The sequence below is a fragment of the Stenella coeruleoalba genome (genome assembly GCF_951394435.1).
Source record: "Stenella coeruleoalba genome assembly, chromosome: 2".
Classification (NCBI taxonomy): domain Eukaryota; kingdom Metazoa; phylum Chordata; class Mammalia; order Artiodactyla; family Delphinidae; genus Stenella; species Stenella coeruleoalba.
In genome coordinates this window covers 157,413,281-157,431,937 of record NC_137147.1, presented here as the reverse complement: position 1 = coordinate 157,431,937, position 18,657 = coordinate 157,413,281, and the positions used below count along the sequence as shown (strand labels likewise).

Genomic DNA, 18,657 nt, shown 5'->3' with positions numbered 1-18,657 from the left:
CACAGTTCTGGGTTCAAGTCCTGGCTCTGCCACTTAACCATCTGTGAGACCTGGAGTGAGGGCCTTAAAGTCTTGGATCTCTTTGTTCCTAATCTAGAAAATGGACCTGATGTCAACATTGTGGCTTGTAGGAGGATTAAGAGAAATCTGGTAAATATTAACTATTATTACCTCAGTACTTTAAGATGATAGAAGCAAGAATTTGGCTACAGACAAAGGTGTGTGCTCACAGCATGCTTGTTTCCCAGAGAGCATTCCCGATTCCTCCCTAGGAGACAGCCTGCAAGGAAATCACTCCCCGTTCTCCTCCCCGGAGAGCAGCGCGGAGACCCACAGAGCAGAGACCCCCTTGGCCCAGTTATCATGTCTGGGGTCCCGCCAGAGCTCAAGACTGGGTGTGAGGAAAGATCTCCAGAATCCCTTTTTTTTTAACCATCCACAGCTGGATAACCACACCAGAAGTCAAACAATCTTGGAGTGGAAGCCAGTAGTGCTATTTTCAGGAATACTAAGCCCCATACTCTAGAAAAGGAAAGGTTAATCTGTGATCTTCCAAGAGAATGATGATTTAACAAACATTTATTGCACACGTGGTGCATGTCCAGCCGTGATACTTTCTCACGTAGTATTTGTGAAAATTCGCCACTCCTCTCTGGGCAAAGCAGACAAGCGGGGCTGTTCTACAGCAAACTCACAACTGGGGAACTCCTTGAAAAACCAGACTCCCTCTGGCTTTTTGAATCTGTATTGAATCTGTAGCGCTGAGATCGCCCTGTATCCCTTCCCCTCCCGCTGCGTGGCCACCATGCAGGCATCAGAGGCCGGGCAAGGAGGGAGCCTTCTGCTTGTTGCAGAGGAATAGCTGGGCTGGGAACATGGCGCCCACGGCATCCTGGGGCCATTGGAGGGATAAGCTGGGTGAGGACGGGTCTGAGCAGTAACTTCTGGGAGAACACAGGTGTCTTCCTCGGTCTAGTCCGGGGACCCACTGGAACCATAGTCCAGGGGCAAAAATGAGGGCTTTCCACTGTAGGGAGAGTGACTGTTTCTTCAAAGTTCCAATTCCTCTGGGTGAATGAATCGAGGATGGCGAACTGAACAGGGCGGGTTGCAGGCGGGAGAGGAAAGAAGGGGGCGAGGCCTGGAATCGTAGACTTTTAGAACCCGAAGACTGGAGGAACCTTTAGGTCTCATCCCCAAAGCCCCCACCTTTTACCACTAACAGCTGCCTCCATTATTTTCCCCAACCTCTTGTTCCAAACACAATCCATCGCGTAATCATTTATTTTCCCACGCAAAAGCCAGCGTTATAAAGCTGAGTTGACATCGCTGCTATCATCCCAGCCAAAAATAAAACACACGTGATACTTAACTTATGCAGTCTTTCTGAAAGCCTAGAAAAAAATAGTGCGCAGTCTGTTTGCAATGGGAACTGCAGACTGATGCTTGTTTCTCTCTTGTGCTTCTGGCCTAGCCTAGGGAGCCAGACGTGTCCACTTTAAATTTATATATTTATTTTTTATTTACATCCAGTTCTGAAGCCACACCAGGTTCCACCCTCAGGATCATAAATGCCATGTGGTTATCCTCTCTCTAGGAGACCCCTCCCTGACTCACCAAAGGCCACCCTCCACAGCAGCACCGACAGGGGTGACCCCAGAGCCAGACAGCCCCAACCCTTCTGGAAAAGGTAGGAATGTCACAGACTCTCTCCAGACTCTCATCCCCTGATGCCATCCGGTCCACAGGGAACCCTCAGATTCGTGGACCACTGCCAGGGTTCCACTGCAAACACCTCTTATTCACGTCAAGAATGAGGATTGACATTAGTTTCATTTTCCCTTTTAAACCAAAGTAGCTTGATAGCCAGGCTTCACAGGTACATAATTAATAAGAGTTTAAAATCCACTCTTAATAGGCCAGATCACACTTTGTGGGAGAAACGTAGCCTCAAGAATGGGGGAGGGTCTGAGGTTCTGAATGCCTTGCATGTCAGCCTTGCCAGGTCTCATGGGCGCTGGCAGAAAACCTGACCCTCCTGGGTCAGAGATGGAGGACTTTCCTACCCGGCACCACAGGCAACAGGACAGTCAGCAGGTTTCATCAAGTCCCTCGTCCCCACATGCCTTAAGCAGGCCTAAACAGATGACCGTACAGGCAGCCTACGTCACTGGAGGGGAAGCCTGAGCAGGAACCTGAGTGTTTCACTGCTGGCATGAACATGTCTGCCTTGTGTTCCAGGGGGAGGCACTGTCTCCACCTTCCAAGGCCATCTAAGCATCCTTGAAAAGACGGTGTCAAGAAAGGGCCGTCAGTGCCCTGCTGGCAAGGTGTGCAGAACCGGGAGAGACCCACGCAGAGCCGTCTCCCAATAACCTGTGATTGCTTTAGTACAGACGCTTGCACGAAGCTGCCAGGGTTCTGCATTTCCACCGAGTCTTAGGTAAACTCTACCCCAATTTCCTCAGCACCATCCTGATGTTAAGAAAATCCGAGCTCTTGGAGGCTGAACATCCTGGGACAACGTGCGCTGTATCCTCTAATGCCCTCTCTTGACTCCTGGTTTTCTGTCGCCCATTACCCACTGTGAGGCTTTTCCTGGTCCCCGTCTCCTCCCTTCCCTCCAGGCACAGCTATCCCACTGTGGTTGACCGTGCTGCTCGGGCTGCCTCCCTGGAGAGCCGGTTCTTAACCGTGGATGCTCGTTGAAATCTCCTTGGAACTCTGGGTGGTCTGGGGAGCATCTGGGAATTAGGGTTCTAGAAGCTCTCCTGGGGACCCTTACTTAGGTGCCCAAGGCTGAGAACCACTGCTGAAGGGAGGATGGAGAGGCGGGAGCAAGGTTTCCTCCCAGTTACTTAGCTGATGACAAATGGAAGGAAGGGGCTGGAGTACCCAGAATCCCTTTGGTCCAAGTCACACCTGGTTCGGGTGGCCTCTCAGAGCCTTGCCTTCATGCCCCAAACACTTGGCAGACGCTGCATAGTGAAACCTCAGACATGAGATTGATCTCCCAGGCAGGCACCATGGCCACGGGTGCCCACCCATGCTCTGCCCACGTGGCTGGGAGAGCGTGGGGAAGTGGCCCGACTGTATGGCCCGACAGCCCGGGATGCGGGGCTCACAGCCACCCTTGCACACCCTCTGCTCCAGGGCTGGGCTCCTAAGCACCGTACTGTCACAGTGGAAGACCCATTTTTCACAGAAAGAGAACAGCGGAGCTGTGCCACCACACTTTACACTTTGGGGCAGCCGTTGGCTAGCGAGGGATGGGGAGGTAAAGGACCTAAACATAAGGCAGGTGGCCCACCCTCCCCGAAATGGGGGCCAAGCCAGGACACATCCCTCAGGGCAAATCTCAGGTTCCCCTGATTTCAAATGTTTTGTGCAAACATGTAAAAAGTAAACTAAAATCAGCATCCCAATGTCTTTTGGCCAGTACAGTTCCACTGTTTATCTGAGCTGGGTCTCCTAGTAAACACTTCTCTAGTGCCTGGTTCTACTCAGATCTTTGGGATGGTTAGTTTATGTGCCCCATGATGAATAACCATAAATCCTCTAGCGTCCTCAAACGCCCCTTGGCCATTCCAGATGGATGAAAATGTTACCCACTCAAGGGGTTTCCCCCAGAGCCGTGGAGGAGTTTGCTGGGGGCGGGCTGGCTGGGGCAGGCTCACGAGAGCCGGTGTTAGTATACTCTCTTCCAAAGCCAAGAAAAGACACTGTTCTCAATATTTTCGTTGTCCATGTCTTGCACTTCCCTGCAGAGCCAGCTTTTACTTCCAGGTCAGACACCACAGTGGCCACAAGGCTGGCTACTGGACCAGGCTCCAGGCTGATGCCATCCAAAGCTCCTTCTGCGGGGACCACAGGGGTAGTCAATAATGAGCCCTCCCAAGTCCCAGCTCAGACAACAGCCAAGGCTCCGGAACACACCCCCTCGGCCTCGCAGGACCCGCCCGGTTAGTGCTGGCTTTGCGTGCTGGAGGAGAGGGCAGCTCCCACAGGCTGCTTCTGAGTTGCAGATCCTGAGCGAGCCGATCGCATCACACCATCCAATCTAAAGTCAGGATGACTGAGCAACCCTCTGCCTCCTGCTCTCTGCCACAGCCTTGGTTCTCTGTGCTCCACCCTGGCTCAGCTCAGTGGGGAGAGAAAGCCTGTCTCCTACATGTGACAAGCCTCCCCGTATTAATTCACATGGCAGAGCCTTTGCCAAGAATCAGAATAAGATCTTCCTCCTCCCGACATGGGAGGCCAGAGGAAGCTTTCCTTGATCTGGGATCACAGTGTGTGGGATGGGAGAGCGCTCGGTAATCGGCATCTTCTCTAAGAGCGTATCTGATTCTTAAGCATGGCCCAACATCAATCAAATCAATGACCCTGGTTCTGTGCTAAAGTGAGGCTGGTTGTGCTAGCCGTGACTCTCTCAAGGCTTTAAGATGGGAGCCAAATTGTCCAGGATTTGTCTTGCTTAGTGAGAAATTAGTGCCTTTAGGACCATGGCAATAACTGAGCTGCAATCTCTTCTCTGCAGGTGCATATCAGTACAATCCCAGAGCTGTGACTGGTAAGTATTTTCCTTTGTCCTGGTAGTGTTTATGCTCAGGGCATCTCAGTGCCAGGGTGCTGGGCGGACCTGGCTTATGCCTGCTGTCCCAGCATGGTCACCAACAGCTCCCTCTTTCACTCTCAGAAGTGCCTCTGTTTAGTAAGTTACATGATCCCCGTTTATGGAATTCTAACTTGACTATTTATCTTAATGTTGGTAGTTTCTCACTGTCAGGCTACTGGCGTAGAAGCCAGAGTTGGTGCATCACATTACGCTGCCATATTCACTTAGTGCACGAGGAGTAAAGGGTTTATCTTTCAGACTGTATTATACCTCTCATCTCTCACAGCTGAAATACATTTGCTGCAGTTTATATGCTCAGCCTTTAACAGGAGCTACCCCTATATTATGTCATTCATCTATTCAAACAATATAAATTGAGTTCCTATCCTGTGCCAGATATGGTCCTAAGCTTCAACGAAATGCAAATTTCTCATTAAAAAGCAAATGGCACTTTACATGTCCTTCAGCTTACAGAAGGTTAACGGTTTAATTTGATCAATTAAGTATTTATTGATTACCCACTCTGAACCCAGCAGAGTGCTCAGTACTGGAAGAAACAGAAACCACTGCCCAGGAATAAGGAATTGACATTCTCACTTCAAAACTACCTTCAGCAGATGCAGGCACACGGCACATCAAATACACTACCCCGCGGCTTAACTAGTTTGCACGGACTGCCAAGAAATGACGATTCCCTGGATGTTCACAGAGGACACATTTAAAATTGAAGTATAGCTGACTTACAATATTACATTAGTTTCAGGTGTACAGCATAGTGATTCAGTAATTTTGCAGATTATACTCCATTTACGTTATTATAAGATAATGGTTATAATTCCCTGTGCTGTGCAGTATATCCTTATTGTTTATCTATTTTACGTATAATGTTTTGTATCTGTTAATCCCTTACCCCTAATCTGCCCCTCCCCCTTCCCTCTCTCTTTTGGTAACCACAAGTTTGTTTTCTCTGTGAGGCTGTTCCTGTTTTACAAATACATTCATTTGTATTATTTTTTTAGATTCCACATATGTGATATCATACAGTATTTTCTCTTTCTCTGTCTGACTTATTTCACTAAGCATAATATTCTCTAGGCCCATCCACACTGCTGCAAATGGTAGAATTTCATTTTTTTTTTATGGCTGAGCAATATTCCATTGTATATATATATACCACCTCTTTATCCATTCATTTGTGGATGGACACTTGGGTTGCTTCCATGTCTTGGCTTGGAAAATAGTGCTGCTATGAACATTGGGCTGCACGTATATTTTCAAATTAGTATTTTCATTTTTTCCAGACATATAGGCAGGAGTGGGATTGCTGGATCATATGGTAGTTCTGTTTTTAGTTTTTTTAGGAACCGCCAGACTGTTCTCCATAGTGGCTGCACCAATTTGCGTTCCCACCAATAGTGTAGGAGGGTTCCCTTTTCCCTGCACCCTCTCCAGCACTTGCTATTTGTAGACTTGTTGATGATGGCCATTCTGACCGGCGTGAGGTGACACTTCATTGTGGGTACAGAGGACCCTTTCATCACCCACACTGAACAGTGGCCACTGGCCACCTTGGCCGCCTTCCCCAGTGTAGACCCAACATCACTGTAGGTTGAAGTCAAGGCGGGGGCTCCTGGCCCTTGCGGGCTCCTGTGCAATCATCCACCTTTTCTCCCCTCTTTCCTCTGTCTCACCAAATCTCTTTTCCTTTTTCTCCAAACCATGTGCCCCCTAGGAAACACAAAAGGGTGGAGAACGTAGCAGTTGATATATTAATCTATTGTTTTGGTGATTCTGGTTTCTTTACTAAATTTGCCTGGAAATAACTGAGGAAGAGGCCAAGTTCAAATGGCTGAATTCAAATTGCTGTGTTATATCATTGGCTCAGGGGCGCTCTTCTCACTTGAGTTGGAGTCTGCAGTTTTTATTCTCAATAAGAAACACGAAGCAGCATTGTGAAAGTGGAACTACAGTTAACATCAGCTTGCCTTTTCCAATAAACCTCTCCATGAACAGTAAATGCATGCCAACCTGATTAGTCAACATGAAGGAATAGTTTAACGGAGTCACATAAAAAAATTTTGTCTTTTAGTCATAATGATGATTAATGTTAAGTCTAAAAACTCAAAACAACTTCCACTAATTTCCCATGTTTTCCATTACTTTTTTTGGAACAACTTTTCTATGCTTATTTTTATTTACTTAGGTGCAACTAGTTATGTTTCTGTAACTTTAGTGTCTCTTCTGATTACAATATCATTGCAAAAATATCAGGAAAAAAAACTTTTTAAAAAAGAAAATAAGGTTATCTACAATCCTAAAGTATTACCTAATACTTTGGTATATAGTCTTCAAGACTTTTCTGTGCGTATGGATACACACATGGCTTACTGGAAATTTTTTTTTGTTTTTATGTCAACCATCTTTTTTTACTTAAGACATTGTAGCCATCTTTCCACATTAACAAATGTAGATTTCATAGTTTTAAAAAGCTGAATAATATTCCATTGTGTGGGTATGCCACATTTTAATTTTCTACTGATAAGAGATTTAGATTAACATTTTAAAAATTATTTTAAACAATATTTTAGTGAATACTGTATATGTATTTCCTATTTCCTTAGAATAAATTTCTAGTAGTGGACTTAGAGAGTCAAAGGAAACGGTCTTCTCCAAAGCTTCTGTTACACGTGCTAACTGCCCTTGAGAAAAACTTCACCCACTTCCTCTTCTATCCTGCAGAGAATCTGGGTATTTCCCCTCATATTTAGCTGTTTTTCAGGAAAGTTCTATTTTTAAGGCCACGTCATGGGTGATTCATCCTTGTACGCACGGCTGTGTGCTGTCCGTATAGGTGCAGGTCTGAAAAGCTCAACAATTCAGGAGATGAATGTGCCTCCTGGTCCACAGTGAGATTCCTGGGTCCCCAGACGTTCGGGGCTGTCATCTTACACACAGGGCACATAGGCGATTTTTTTGCAGGGAGATTTCACAGTAGTAAGGCAAACTGGCCAAATCTGCTTGGCGCTTATGATTGATACAAATGTTTTAAAGACAGTTCTGTTCAGCTTGCCCTCAGGCTCAGCCCTCTCGCTTCCATGTGAAGATCCCACCCTCCCTAACAATCTCAAGTCATCGTGCCTGGGGTCCTCCACCCTCAAGTCCCCCTCCCAATGCTGGTCCTTTCAACTCCAACGAAACATGTGTTTCCCTTTTCCTAAGCTGTTACCTTATTCTCTTCTAATCTGTAACACCTGCCTCATGACACCCTTCTTAACACCACCGTAAAAAGTTGCAAATAAAAAAACATAGTAAAGATGAAATTGGAAGAAAAATGGCACTGCCTTCTATGGTTTCTAAATCAGGATTCTGTGAAGGTGGAGAAAAGGGGGACACTGTGGCGGGGACAACTGAGGAGGATCCCTGACCTATTTACCCACCTTCGGGTTTAGCAGCAGCTTCCTCTCCTCCTGGGGTGCTGGTGCCCTCGCCCTGATGCTCACGCCCAGCTTCTGATTGCTGAGGCCCTTACTTTCTCCTCCGGCCTCACTCCTGTCCCTGCCCAGTCACCCATGCCACACTGATCGGGAAGGACGAGGATAAAGATAATGCGAATGGGGACGGTTTGAACTGGCAGTGTTGGTGGGAAAGGAGTGTCCTTTGTGCCCAGACGTAGAATAGGCTGAACAGCTGGACCTCAGGGAACTGTTAGTAACGGTGAGCTGGCTAGGAAGGCATCGGGATCTCGCTGCAGGAATGTAAACTGTAAAGAATTTTCAGTCTCAGAAACAAATCTGCTGCCGGGCCTTCAAGCTCAATGCCAACTCAATTCTGCTCTCTTTCTAGCGGCCATCTCCACGTCAGTCGCCGTGCTCTGTGGAGTGTGCGTGGTATGTCTTCTGGTACGTTACGTACGTTACATACGGTCAAGGTGAGTAGACAGAAGACTCACACCGCACAAGATGCTTCCTCCCCCAAGAAAAGGGCTGCATCTGGATGACCCCGGGCCTGCCCTGTCCAAGGAAGACCCCTTTTCCTGGCTGTAGACACAGGCACTTCCGTGCACCCTGTCTGTGTTTGCCAAAAGGAGTGTCGGGGCTGAGCGGTCACTGAGTCGGGCCTGCGCCCTTCACTTTCCAAAGCAGCCTGCAGGCCACTGGTCAGAACCAGGCAGCCAGAAGCCAACAGATGACACAGGGCCAATTCACCGAAAGCCGATTCAGAAGGAAAGAAGGTTCCAAATAACCAATCTGATGGATCTGCAATTCTGATGATACAGTCACGAATGTATTCTTCTTGAATGTACTCGTTAAATACAGATATGCTTCCCCATAAATAGGCTCATTCACGTTGGCCTTGGAATTTCTAATACTTGAAATTCTATATTTCAGCAGTAGTGGCAAGATTGTTTCTGCCACTTGCTGTAATTTCAGTTATTATTTTTCTAATCTTTACGCATTTTTGCTATTCCTTCGTAAAAGCCTCAAGTGGCATATTAGCCTTGATTTTGTACTTCCATCAGTTAGTAGCCAGTATTTTAGAATTCCATAGTGATATGGCTGTTCCAGACATATCAGGTGTGTTGAAACTAAACTTTTGGTCACTAGTTATAAAATATTTTTTTCTAAATATTATCTCAATACAAAAGACTGTATCACCCTTCGAGCCTAACTTTGATAAAATTAACATTCCATGAAATGCTACTGTAAAGCCAAAATGAAAAACAGCCATCAAAAACTTCACACAAATCTTCAAAAGCTGTTAATACCACCCCAAGCAAAAGAAATGCCACAAACCTCACAGTTTAGAAATCAAAGTAAGGTTGATATTTTACCCAAAAATTCATCAAAAAATCCCCCCAAGTGCTAAAATATTAGCAAAACAGAAAATGACTTTTAAAAGGATTTTAAGAATACCATTACAACTAAATAATTTCCACATAAAATGTTGTATTTGGAATTACATTCTTAGGAGATTATAATGAATATATATGTTTTTAAATTTCCTTCCATTATTTATTTTAGTCTTTGGGTGCACCCCACAGCAATGTGGGATCTTAGCTCCCCGACCAGGGATCAAACCCACGCCTCCTGCATTGGAAGGCAGAATCTTAACCACTGGACCACTGGGGAAGTCCCAATAATGAATATGTTCATTGACTATATTAGAAAAGAATATATACACGATCTCTTTTAAGAATACATTAAAATATATTTTTAAAAGGGATTTGTAAATTTGATATATATATGGCCAATAAATATGCTCATAAAAGGAAAACATCAATATTCACTCAATATATTATGGAAAATCATAAATACATCTATAAGAAGAATTGGTAAACCTGGTAAGTGTGACTACTTGGGCATCTGGTGAGTCGATTCTTGCCATAAACTGATAATTTGCAAATAAGTTCTTAGGTAGATTTGTCATTCAACAAATTGGTTTTTAGAAAATTGTTTTTGGTAAATTGGCCTAGAGTCCTAATTTACAGTTTAGCCCTCACTCCAAGGAACTCGAAGTGCTTACTCTAAAATGTCCTAAAAGTTGCTTATCCTCAGGAAGTAGACTGTATAATCCACAGACCCACATACTCAGGGCCTAAAACACATGTCCAATGACAGACAGGGAACTGTGGAATTAAGATGCTCTGCATCCCCTACTCTTGGCTTCTCAAGGACTGATTAATATTTGGGTTTTTTTTAAATTAACTAATCTTTTTCTTTATTTTTTATTTTTTTGCTGTACGCGGGCCTCTCACTGTTGTGGCCTCTCCCGTTGCGGAGCACAGGCTCCAGATGCGCAGGCTCTGCAGGCCATGGCTCACGGGCCCAGCCGCTCCGCGGCATGTGGGATCTTCCCGGACCAGGGCACGAACCCGTGTTCCCTGCATCGGCAGGCGGACTCTCAACCACTGCGCCACCAGGGAAGCCCTAACTAATCTATTTCTTTATATTTGGCTGCGTTGGGTCTTCATTACTGTGCACGGGCTTTCTCTAGTTGAGGTGAGCAGGGGCTACTCTTTGTTGCAGAGCACGGGCTTCTCATTACGGTGGCTTCTCTTGTTGCGAAGCACGGGCTCTAGGCATGTGGGTTTCAGTAGTTGCGGTACGCGGGCTTCAGTAGTTGTGACTCATGGGCTCCAGAGTGCAGGCTCAGTATTTGTGGCGCACAGCTTAGTTGCTCCGCGGCATGTGGGAGCTTCCTGGACCAGTGCTCGAACCCGTGTCCCCTAGATTGGCAGGCAGATTCTTAACCACTGCGCCACCAGGGAAGTCCAACATTTGTTTATTTATTTAACACTTAACTAAGTAAATGTCAGGAGCTGTTTTAAAAGCTTTGTAACCATTACACCATTTTTATTAAGACTGTCACACCTGGCTTAGCCGGGCTCCTGGTGACTCACTCCTTCCACAGTGCCCGGCATTTGAACCACCACCTTTAGCAGAGGGAGGATTGGCAAGGTATGGGAGGCCACTCCAAGAGCATTGGTAAACCTTGGTGGACAAAGGGCTTAAAATACCAAAATAAGATTTAAATACCACCTGTGAGTGGAGGCAATCTAGGTGCTCTCCATCTGAACACCTAGAATGAACTATCTTTTGACCTAATCTCTCCTCTTTTCAAAATGAATTACCTGCTTTACAGGCAAGCTTACCAGATACCCAGTGTTGAAATGGAAAGCATGGAGGTCGTGCCAAGGACTGGGGGAACCGACGCCAGAGGGGAGGGCACAGAAAACGAACCACACGACCTAGGAGGCTCCAGGGGACACCGAGGACAGCAAAGGCCACAGTGAAGGCCTAGCTCTGCTCCAGCCAAAGAGGACCTAGAGAAGCCTTGGGGCGGCGGCCTCGGGGAAAAGCCCGCCAGGGTGAGAAGACATCCTGGTACCATTTTACCGACTGGCCAGCTCAGGCACTGCCCGTATGAGTGGGTTCTCTGGGTTCAGGACGGACACTCGCTCCCTGCCCTGGGGCATAGAGCCCAGTCCCCAAAGTCCCAGCGGTCGACACTTTCCCAGGAGAGAATGAAGGTCTCAGGTCTTCCTATTAGGGCTTTTATTTCATCATGACATTTATTCAGGACAGCTTATCCACTCGACTCTCTCTCCCATTCCTCACCCGGACCTGCAGTTTACAAAGAAAAGAAATACGCTCGAAGCTCCAAGTGAATTACGAGGCTCCTCCTGGCTTGGGAGATGTTTACGAGGATGACACCAGCATTTCAGCTCCTAAAACCTCTCTCTCAGCTAGGTGCTCTGCACACATTGAAAGGGAACAGAGAGATTGTGCCCAGTGAATCCTCTTGATTTAAACGTTCAGAAAGAAAACTGCACTTGGTGACATTTTCTATAGATGTGCATTTATATTTATATCCTTGTCTTTTATAGCTACATATTATAAGATTTGTATTTTGAAATTGTGTCTTGTATAAACAAAATAAAATGTCTATTTTCAATACAAAAAAAAATGCACTGAAAGAATCACAAGAAATGTACCACAAATAAAAAAAGGAGATCAGGAATGCAGAGTCCCAAATGGTTGAGTTCAGCTTTTCTTTCGCAAAGGAGAAAAAAAAGCCTTGTCTGAATCCGAGTCAGATCACAGTTTTGGAGAATTTTTAATAGCATTTCCACGTCAGAAGCAACGGGTGTCAGGTTGTGGCCCAGGCATGCCTGCTGCACACACTGTCTCTTTCTCTACAGTGTTCTTTTCTTTCATGCTTTGATGCTTATAACTTTTGTTTATAAAATCATGGGCCTGGTCCCACCTCCTCTTTTTACAGATGGGAAAACTGAGGCCTAGAGAAGTGACTTGCCCAAGGCCATGCGGCTCAATTAATGCCAGAGTCTGAACAGAGTCTGAACAAGGCAGGTGCAGGGGTAGGTCTATAAACCAGGTGTCAGCTGCCCCATCACACGGCACAAGCATACAGGAGGTGGGGCATAGGCACAGCAACAAATTCACAAGCTGCCGCGGCTCTCAAAGTACCATTTCTTATAAACTTCTTCATGTCATGAATTTAGATGGCTTCATCAAAAGTAGGGCTTCCCTGGTGGCGCAGTGGTTGAGAGTCCGCCTGCCGATGCAGGGGACACGGACTCGTGCCCCAGTCCGGGAAGATCCCACATGCCGTGGAGCAGCTGGGCCCGTGAGCCATGGCCGCTGAGCCTGCGCGTCCGGAGCCTGTGCTCCGCAACAGGAGAGGCCACAACAGTGAGAGGCCCGCGTACCGCAAAAAAAAGAAAAAAAGTAAAGGAAGGGGGACTTCCCTGGTAGCACAGTGGTTTAGAATCTGCCTCCCAATGCAGGGGACACGGGCTCGAGCCCTGGTCTGGGAAGATCCCACACGCCGCGGTGCAACTAAGCCTGACTATTGAGCCTGCGCTCTAGAGCTCGCAAGCCACAACTACTGAAGCCTGCGCACCTAGAGCCCGTGCTCCGCAAGAGAAGCCACCGCAATGAGAAGCCTGCGCACCGTAACGAAGAGTAGCCCCCGCTCGCCACAACTAGAGAAAGCCCGCGCACAGCAACGAAGACCCAACGCAGCCAAAAATAAATAAATAAATTTTTTTTTAAAAAAAGTGAAGGAAGGAAGGGGAGGAATTTTAAATGGCTGCTTTGGGGATTTCAGAGCCACACCATTTTCACTATCTGCAAATATCTGTTTCAACAAGTAGGAAAACTCATTGCTAACACATGAGCTGGGCCATTCTATTCACTATTGGCCTTAAGTACTTGATTATCCTGAACCTGCCTGATTACCTAAACTTTTTGCTTCTCTCTTCAGCTGCTTGCCCCTAAGTTTCTAGAGTTTACCATTAACTGGATCCAGTTTGTTCTTACAAGAATCTTTAAGTGTATGACCCTTGTTATTTTAAAACTAATTAGACAGGGAAAAAAAAGGAGCAGATGTTCAGTGGAGCCAGGAATCTGAAAGGTTTCTATGGGATGGAAGAGGGCTGAGTCACAGGGATAGTTCAAGGATTTATGGTTCAAAATCACCATCATCTTTGGAAGAGTGAGTGACATGATGACCTCTAGGGGGCAGCAGGGTGCTGTTTTGAAGATGCAGAATCACCCGGTTCAGGTCCAGCACGGAAGTCTGCGATCTACCAGGCACCAACCAAGTTCAAGCTGGGTAAATTATATGACAAAAATTAGATCTAGACATAGAAGCAGGGCTGGGTGGAGCTGAGGTCTAAAAGGACCAAGAGGGGTTGGGTGGGGACAGATCAATCAATCAATCAGGACCTTTTTTCTTTCTTCCTTTTTTTTTTTTTAAGTCTAAAGGGGTAAAATGAATTCTCTTACCAGGTGGTGTAGTCCTTCTAGGGAAATGTTTAAGTAACCTGTACGATGCCAGAACATACCATGGCCTCAGAATTTATCCATCAAGCAGTGATGAACATTTTGAAAAGAACTGTGCTTTCATCTTTGAATTCTCAGAGACTGATGCAGTGCCCTGAAGGTCATTAACAGATGCTAGATCAATACACTAAAAGATTCCTAATCACAGTAAGGCCAAATTTTCTGAGACAGGGTAGCAGGTTCTCAGGCAAAGCTACAAAGGAAGTGATCTGGGAGGCACTCAGCCACTTGTCTTTTTGCACCCATCTCCCTAGCCTTCTTTGACAGCTCCAAGCACTGCTTCAAGTTCTACATCTGGCCCCTATTTTTACACACAAATAGTGACTGACGCCCAGAGGGCTTGGCCTGGGAGGACACAAGGTGACCTGGAAGTGAGGAATAGACGTGGAAACCGTAACAACGTATGCTGGAAGGGCAGATAAACAGTATGCGGGGGTCTCAGATGCACCTCTTATGTGGCATCAGGACCCCCTTCCTACTCCCTCCCACCTGCCCCCACCTGTAGGCTGCCTGCGAGAGTTCTCCAAAAACTACCACTTCCCCTCTCCTACCCGGAAGCCCCAATCCAGCCAACCTGCAGAAAGACCTGGTGTGCGGTTACCTCCTCCAGTTACCTGTCACCGCATCACAGGCCACCCCAACAGCAGCTCTGCACCACCACTGTTACTGTCTCTGGGGGCTGACTGGGCTCAGCCAGGCAGTTCTGCTCTGTGTCATCAACTCGGCTGCATTCAGTTAGTGGCTGGGCTGAGGTGAAGGTCTAAGAAGGCCTCACTCACTGCCTGGGGCCCCAGTGCTCCCCTGTGTCAACTCTCCACGTGGCTAGCCTGGGCTTCCTCACAGCATGGTGGCCTCGGGACAGCCAGACCGCTTACAGGTGGCTGAAAGAAGAGCCACCAGGCACCTCAAAGGTAGGAGCTGGCACACTTGATGGGCACACCTGTTGCATTTTATTGGTCAAAGCAAGTCGCCAGGCCACCCAGCCCCAAGGGGAGGGGGATGACAAAAAAGGAGGAGAGGAATCAAGGGAAACCATCTTTGGAGATTATACCACAGTACTTCCCAGGGGCACCAGAGAAGTGGCATTTATCTTTCAATTCTTGGCACTCCATAAATCCAGGAAATGTTGGACAAATGAGTGAAGAGAATGATCGGGGGTCAGTATCTGCCAGGCACTGAGAAGAGTCGATCTTTTTATTTTTACTTTTTAGTGGACAAGGTACATAGGACCCAAAGGGATTTGCAAGTTCTACAGCTGTTAGGTCTTTAGCCCAGATGATGTCACCAGCTGGCTACAAACCTACATAATTCACATTTTCCCCTCCTCTCTCATTTCCTGTGCTCTACCACATTTGTCATGAAGAAAACTGATTGCCCATCATCTTTTTTTATCTTAACTTGATTTTCCTTGATCAATAAATAAGACTTTGACTTTCATCTTTTTAAACCCTCTCTAGACATTAGGAAGTAGGAGAACAGGGACCAAAAAGGCACATTTAAGGGTTTCTCCGTGCTCCTAATTGCCCAATCCACTTTCTTCAATTCTGGCCTCAGAATTTTGAGAACGTAGCCGAGAATCTTGAGTTTGCTTGTTTTCCCATAAGACTCTTGAGTTTGCTTGTTTTCCTGTAAGACTGTGCTCCTTGAAGGCAAGAGCAGCCTGATTCAGATCAGAGCATCCCCAACACCTCACACTGTGGGAACCTATGAGGAATTCAACGTGTGACTGTTTTCACAGAATTTATAAATATATGGTGCTACACTTATGAGGGAATTGTGGTTCACACTGTTCTCCCCTAAGGGCCTGTCTAAAAATCCACCCATGCTACTTTTGTGGTCTTGAGCTATCTGGGATGTAACACTCCCTCTTCTCCAATTTGGGGACCCGCCACCGTGTGGGGCAACCTCCCTCCCACAACGCAGAAAGGCCAATATCCCCTCCACCAACTCCCACCAGGTGTGGGCCCCAGAGCCACATGAGGCCCATCAGATGCCCTCACCTGGTGAGAAGCGTTGACTATGGGATGAAGGAACACAACAGAACTGATGGAGCAGCGCCCAGCAAGGCTTCAGGGGCATCCAACGTTGTCAGGCTGCCTGTTTCCTAGCTCTCCAGACTGCTGTGGTTCCTACCTGTTTCCCAAGCCTAATCCTCCAACATCCTGTGATTCTACGAGTCCCCAACACTCTTCCAATACATCTTCTCTTTCCTTGTTACAGATTCAGTTTTCATTACTTGTCACTGAGAAGGTCGCACCAGTATGGAATTTGGTACTAGTAACAGGTATTGCAAATTACAGAGAAGTAGGGAAAGAAGGAATAGTTTTGAATGGTTATCTGCCTTAGAGAGGGCAGAAAACAGCGTAAGCTCGGCTAGCAGCCTGAGATGGGACTCCAGTGGCCCAGGGCAGGCAGTGAACTAGTTCCCCAGGAGTGGCCTAGAACGGCAGGCCCGCTGAAGGCCCAGCTCCGGGAGGCTGCACCACAGCTGGCCTAAAATATTGTGGGTGGAAAAATCCAAGGCCATAGCCGGGTGGCTACTATTCATGGCATTGAATAATTTAGATAAGAGAACACGAGTTCAAATCCCTAAAATCTCTATTCAAGTTTCAAGCCACAGTCTAAAACCTAGAGATTCTGTAACCACTGAATCGCATGCCTTCGAGATGCAAGGTCAAGAGGAAACCCAACTTAAGAGCTCAAGTCTTCACAGTGTTGAATCATGTTAGCTGAATTTACAGCCACGGCAGGTTTAAGAGACCTGAGGGCTGGAAGACAGAGCACTGATTGGATGAGGACGAGGCCCCAGGATTGGAATTAAGAAATGGGGTGGGGGGTGGGGGGTGGAGGGGAGATAAATTGGGAGATGGGGATTGACATATACACAATACTATATATAAAATAGATAACTAATAAGGACCTACTGTATAGCACAGGGAACTCTATTCAATACTCTGTAATGACCTATATGGGAAAAGAACCTAAAAATGAGTGGATATATGTATATGTATAAAGATTTACTATGCTGTACACCTGAAACTAACACAACATTGTAGATCAACTATACCCCAATAAAAAAAAAAGATATAGGGGAAATCTGGAGGCTCACAAGCCTCCCAGCTCTACCCCCAGGGACCCTCCCTCGTCCTCAGCAGCAGCCCGTTTTACCTGGCAACGTGGCTCCTCGCTTGCTTCAAGGCAGCATCGCTGCTTCCTTGGTTGAGGAGTCACCTTGCAAGAGGAAGCCTGTGGCCCTGTTCTACCCCCGGTGGGCACAGGAAGAGAGCTTCACTGATTATGCCAGCCAGACCCTCAGGATCACATAGCAGCCTGTTCGACTAAATCACAGCCCTCACAAGGGCCATCCAGGGCCTTGCTCCAGGCTGCCTCCTCCACCTTTCCCCCCACCGCTTCCCTGTGTCCCCACAGGCCAAGCACGACGTCTACGGTCAACCTATCTGCCAGGCCTTGGCCATCCTCTCTACATCCAACCTACCTTTCAAGAGCCAGCTCGATATCTACCTGCTCCAGGGAGCCTTCATTAGCTACTCAAATGTGTGAAATCGTCCGCCTCTGAGCCCCTGTAACCTTTATTACGTGTCCTATAAATGCGGAGTTTGCTGAATAGTACCTCAAACAGTGGCAGGAGCACAGGACTCGGACCACCTGGGTGCCAAGCTCGCACTCTACCCTTCGCTGGCCCTGTCACCTTGAGAGAGTCACTTAAGCTATAAGGACCGACATTCCATCTTTAAAGTGGGGATAACAACACCTGCATTGTCCTTTTCACAAAGGTGAGGATCAATGTGGTGTTTGAAAGTGCTTTCTGAATTGCTTCTTTCTCTCTCTCTCTCTCTAGACACTAGAGATGCTAAGTGAAGACCTGGTTCTTACCCTGTAGGTGCTTACAGCCTGATCAAAAAAAAGGGGAGACATAGCAAAACAAAGCGAAGCAAAAACTTCATACCACACATTAGCAGATATAAACGCCACATGGGGCGTGAACACAGTAATATTACCACGTTAAGCTCGGGAGGGGAAGAAATCACTAAAAGGCCTGGACACTTGAGGAGTATTTTAGATGTAATGGGACTTGAGTTGAAGTATGGTTGTGATTTAAATAAATAGAAATAGGCAGGGAGGGTTCTAAATAGGGGGAACGATACAGGCAAAGACAGAGGGAAGCAAGTGACAAGTTCAGAAGAGGAGGAAGCAGTTGGAATGACAGACCACTTGTGGGGCTCACATGACAGACGAGGTGGAAGGCAGACTGTGGAGCTCCGTGCTTCTCTTACAACCCCTGGGGTGGCCTGTGACACGAACTCGTCCTGGGAGGACTGCTTGATGACTATTATAAACAAACAGAAACGAAAGCAGCCTTAAAGAGCGATGGTCTTGCAGGGATTGAGTGCAATCAGCAGAATCTTAGGGTCTTGCAAGTCCCAGGTGCTACCCAAGGGCCCCCTTCTGATGGACACCATCACCATGAACTTGGATGGTTATCTGTCCAGGGCTGTTTCCTCATTTCTCTGGGCAGAGAGCCAAAAGCACTAATTACAAAACAAGCGTGTAATCTTCAGAACCCCCTTTGAGATGAATGTGATCCAGAGGCGCCTGAGCTTCTCTAATTCCAAGTTGTCCAGGGCCGCCTGGGCTGCATGTGGCTGCGGTGTC

The 18,657-nt window shown here is 46.9% G+C and overlaps 2 protein-coding genes across 4 annotated transcripts in view; one reads left to right on the top strand and one right to left on the bottom strand.

Annotated features, from left to right (window-relative positions):
• IL15RA (interleukin 15 receptor subunit alpha) overlaps positions 1–12,495 on the top strand; it is a 29,285-nt gene extending 16,790 nt beyond the window's left edge. Inside the window, exons 3-6 of one of the 3 annotated variants that reach the window (XM_079912052.1) lie at positions 1,598–1,690; positions 4,538–4,570; positions 8,459–8,543; positions 11,258–12,495. In XM_079912052.1, coding sequence (XP_079768178.1) covers positions 1,598–1,690; positions 4,538–4,570; positions 8,459–8,543; positions 11,258–11,408 — 362 coding nt within the window. In that variant the 3' untranslated portion in view covers positions 11,409–12,495. Of the gene's footprint in view, positions 1–1,597; positions 1,691–3,767; positions 4,678–8,458; positions 8,548–11,257 lie in introns of those variants that run through there. The other 2 variants (XR_013826946.1, XM_079912053.1) reach the window with 2 other exon arrangements.
• Positions 1–18,657, bottom strand: part of FBH1 (F-box DNA helicase 1) — a 142,164-nt gene that overhangs the window by 73,403 nt on the left and 50,104 nt on the right. The gene's annotated exons all lie outside the window — the stretch shown is intronic.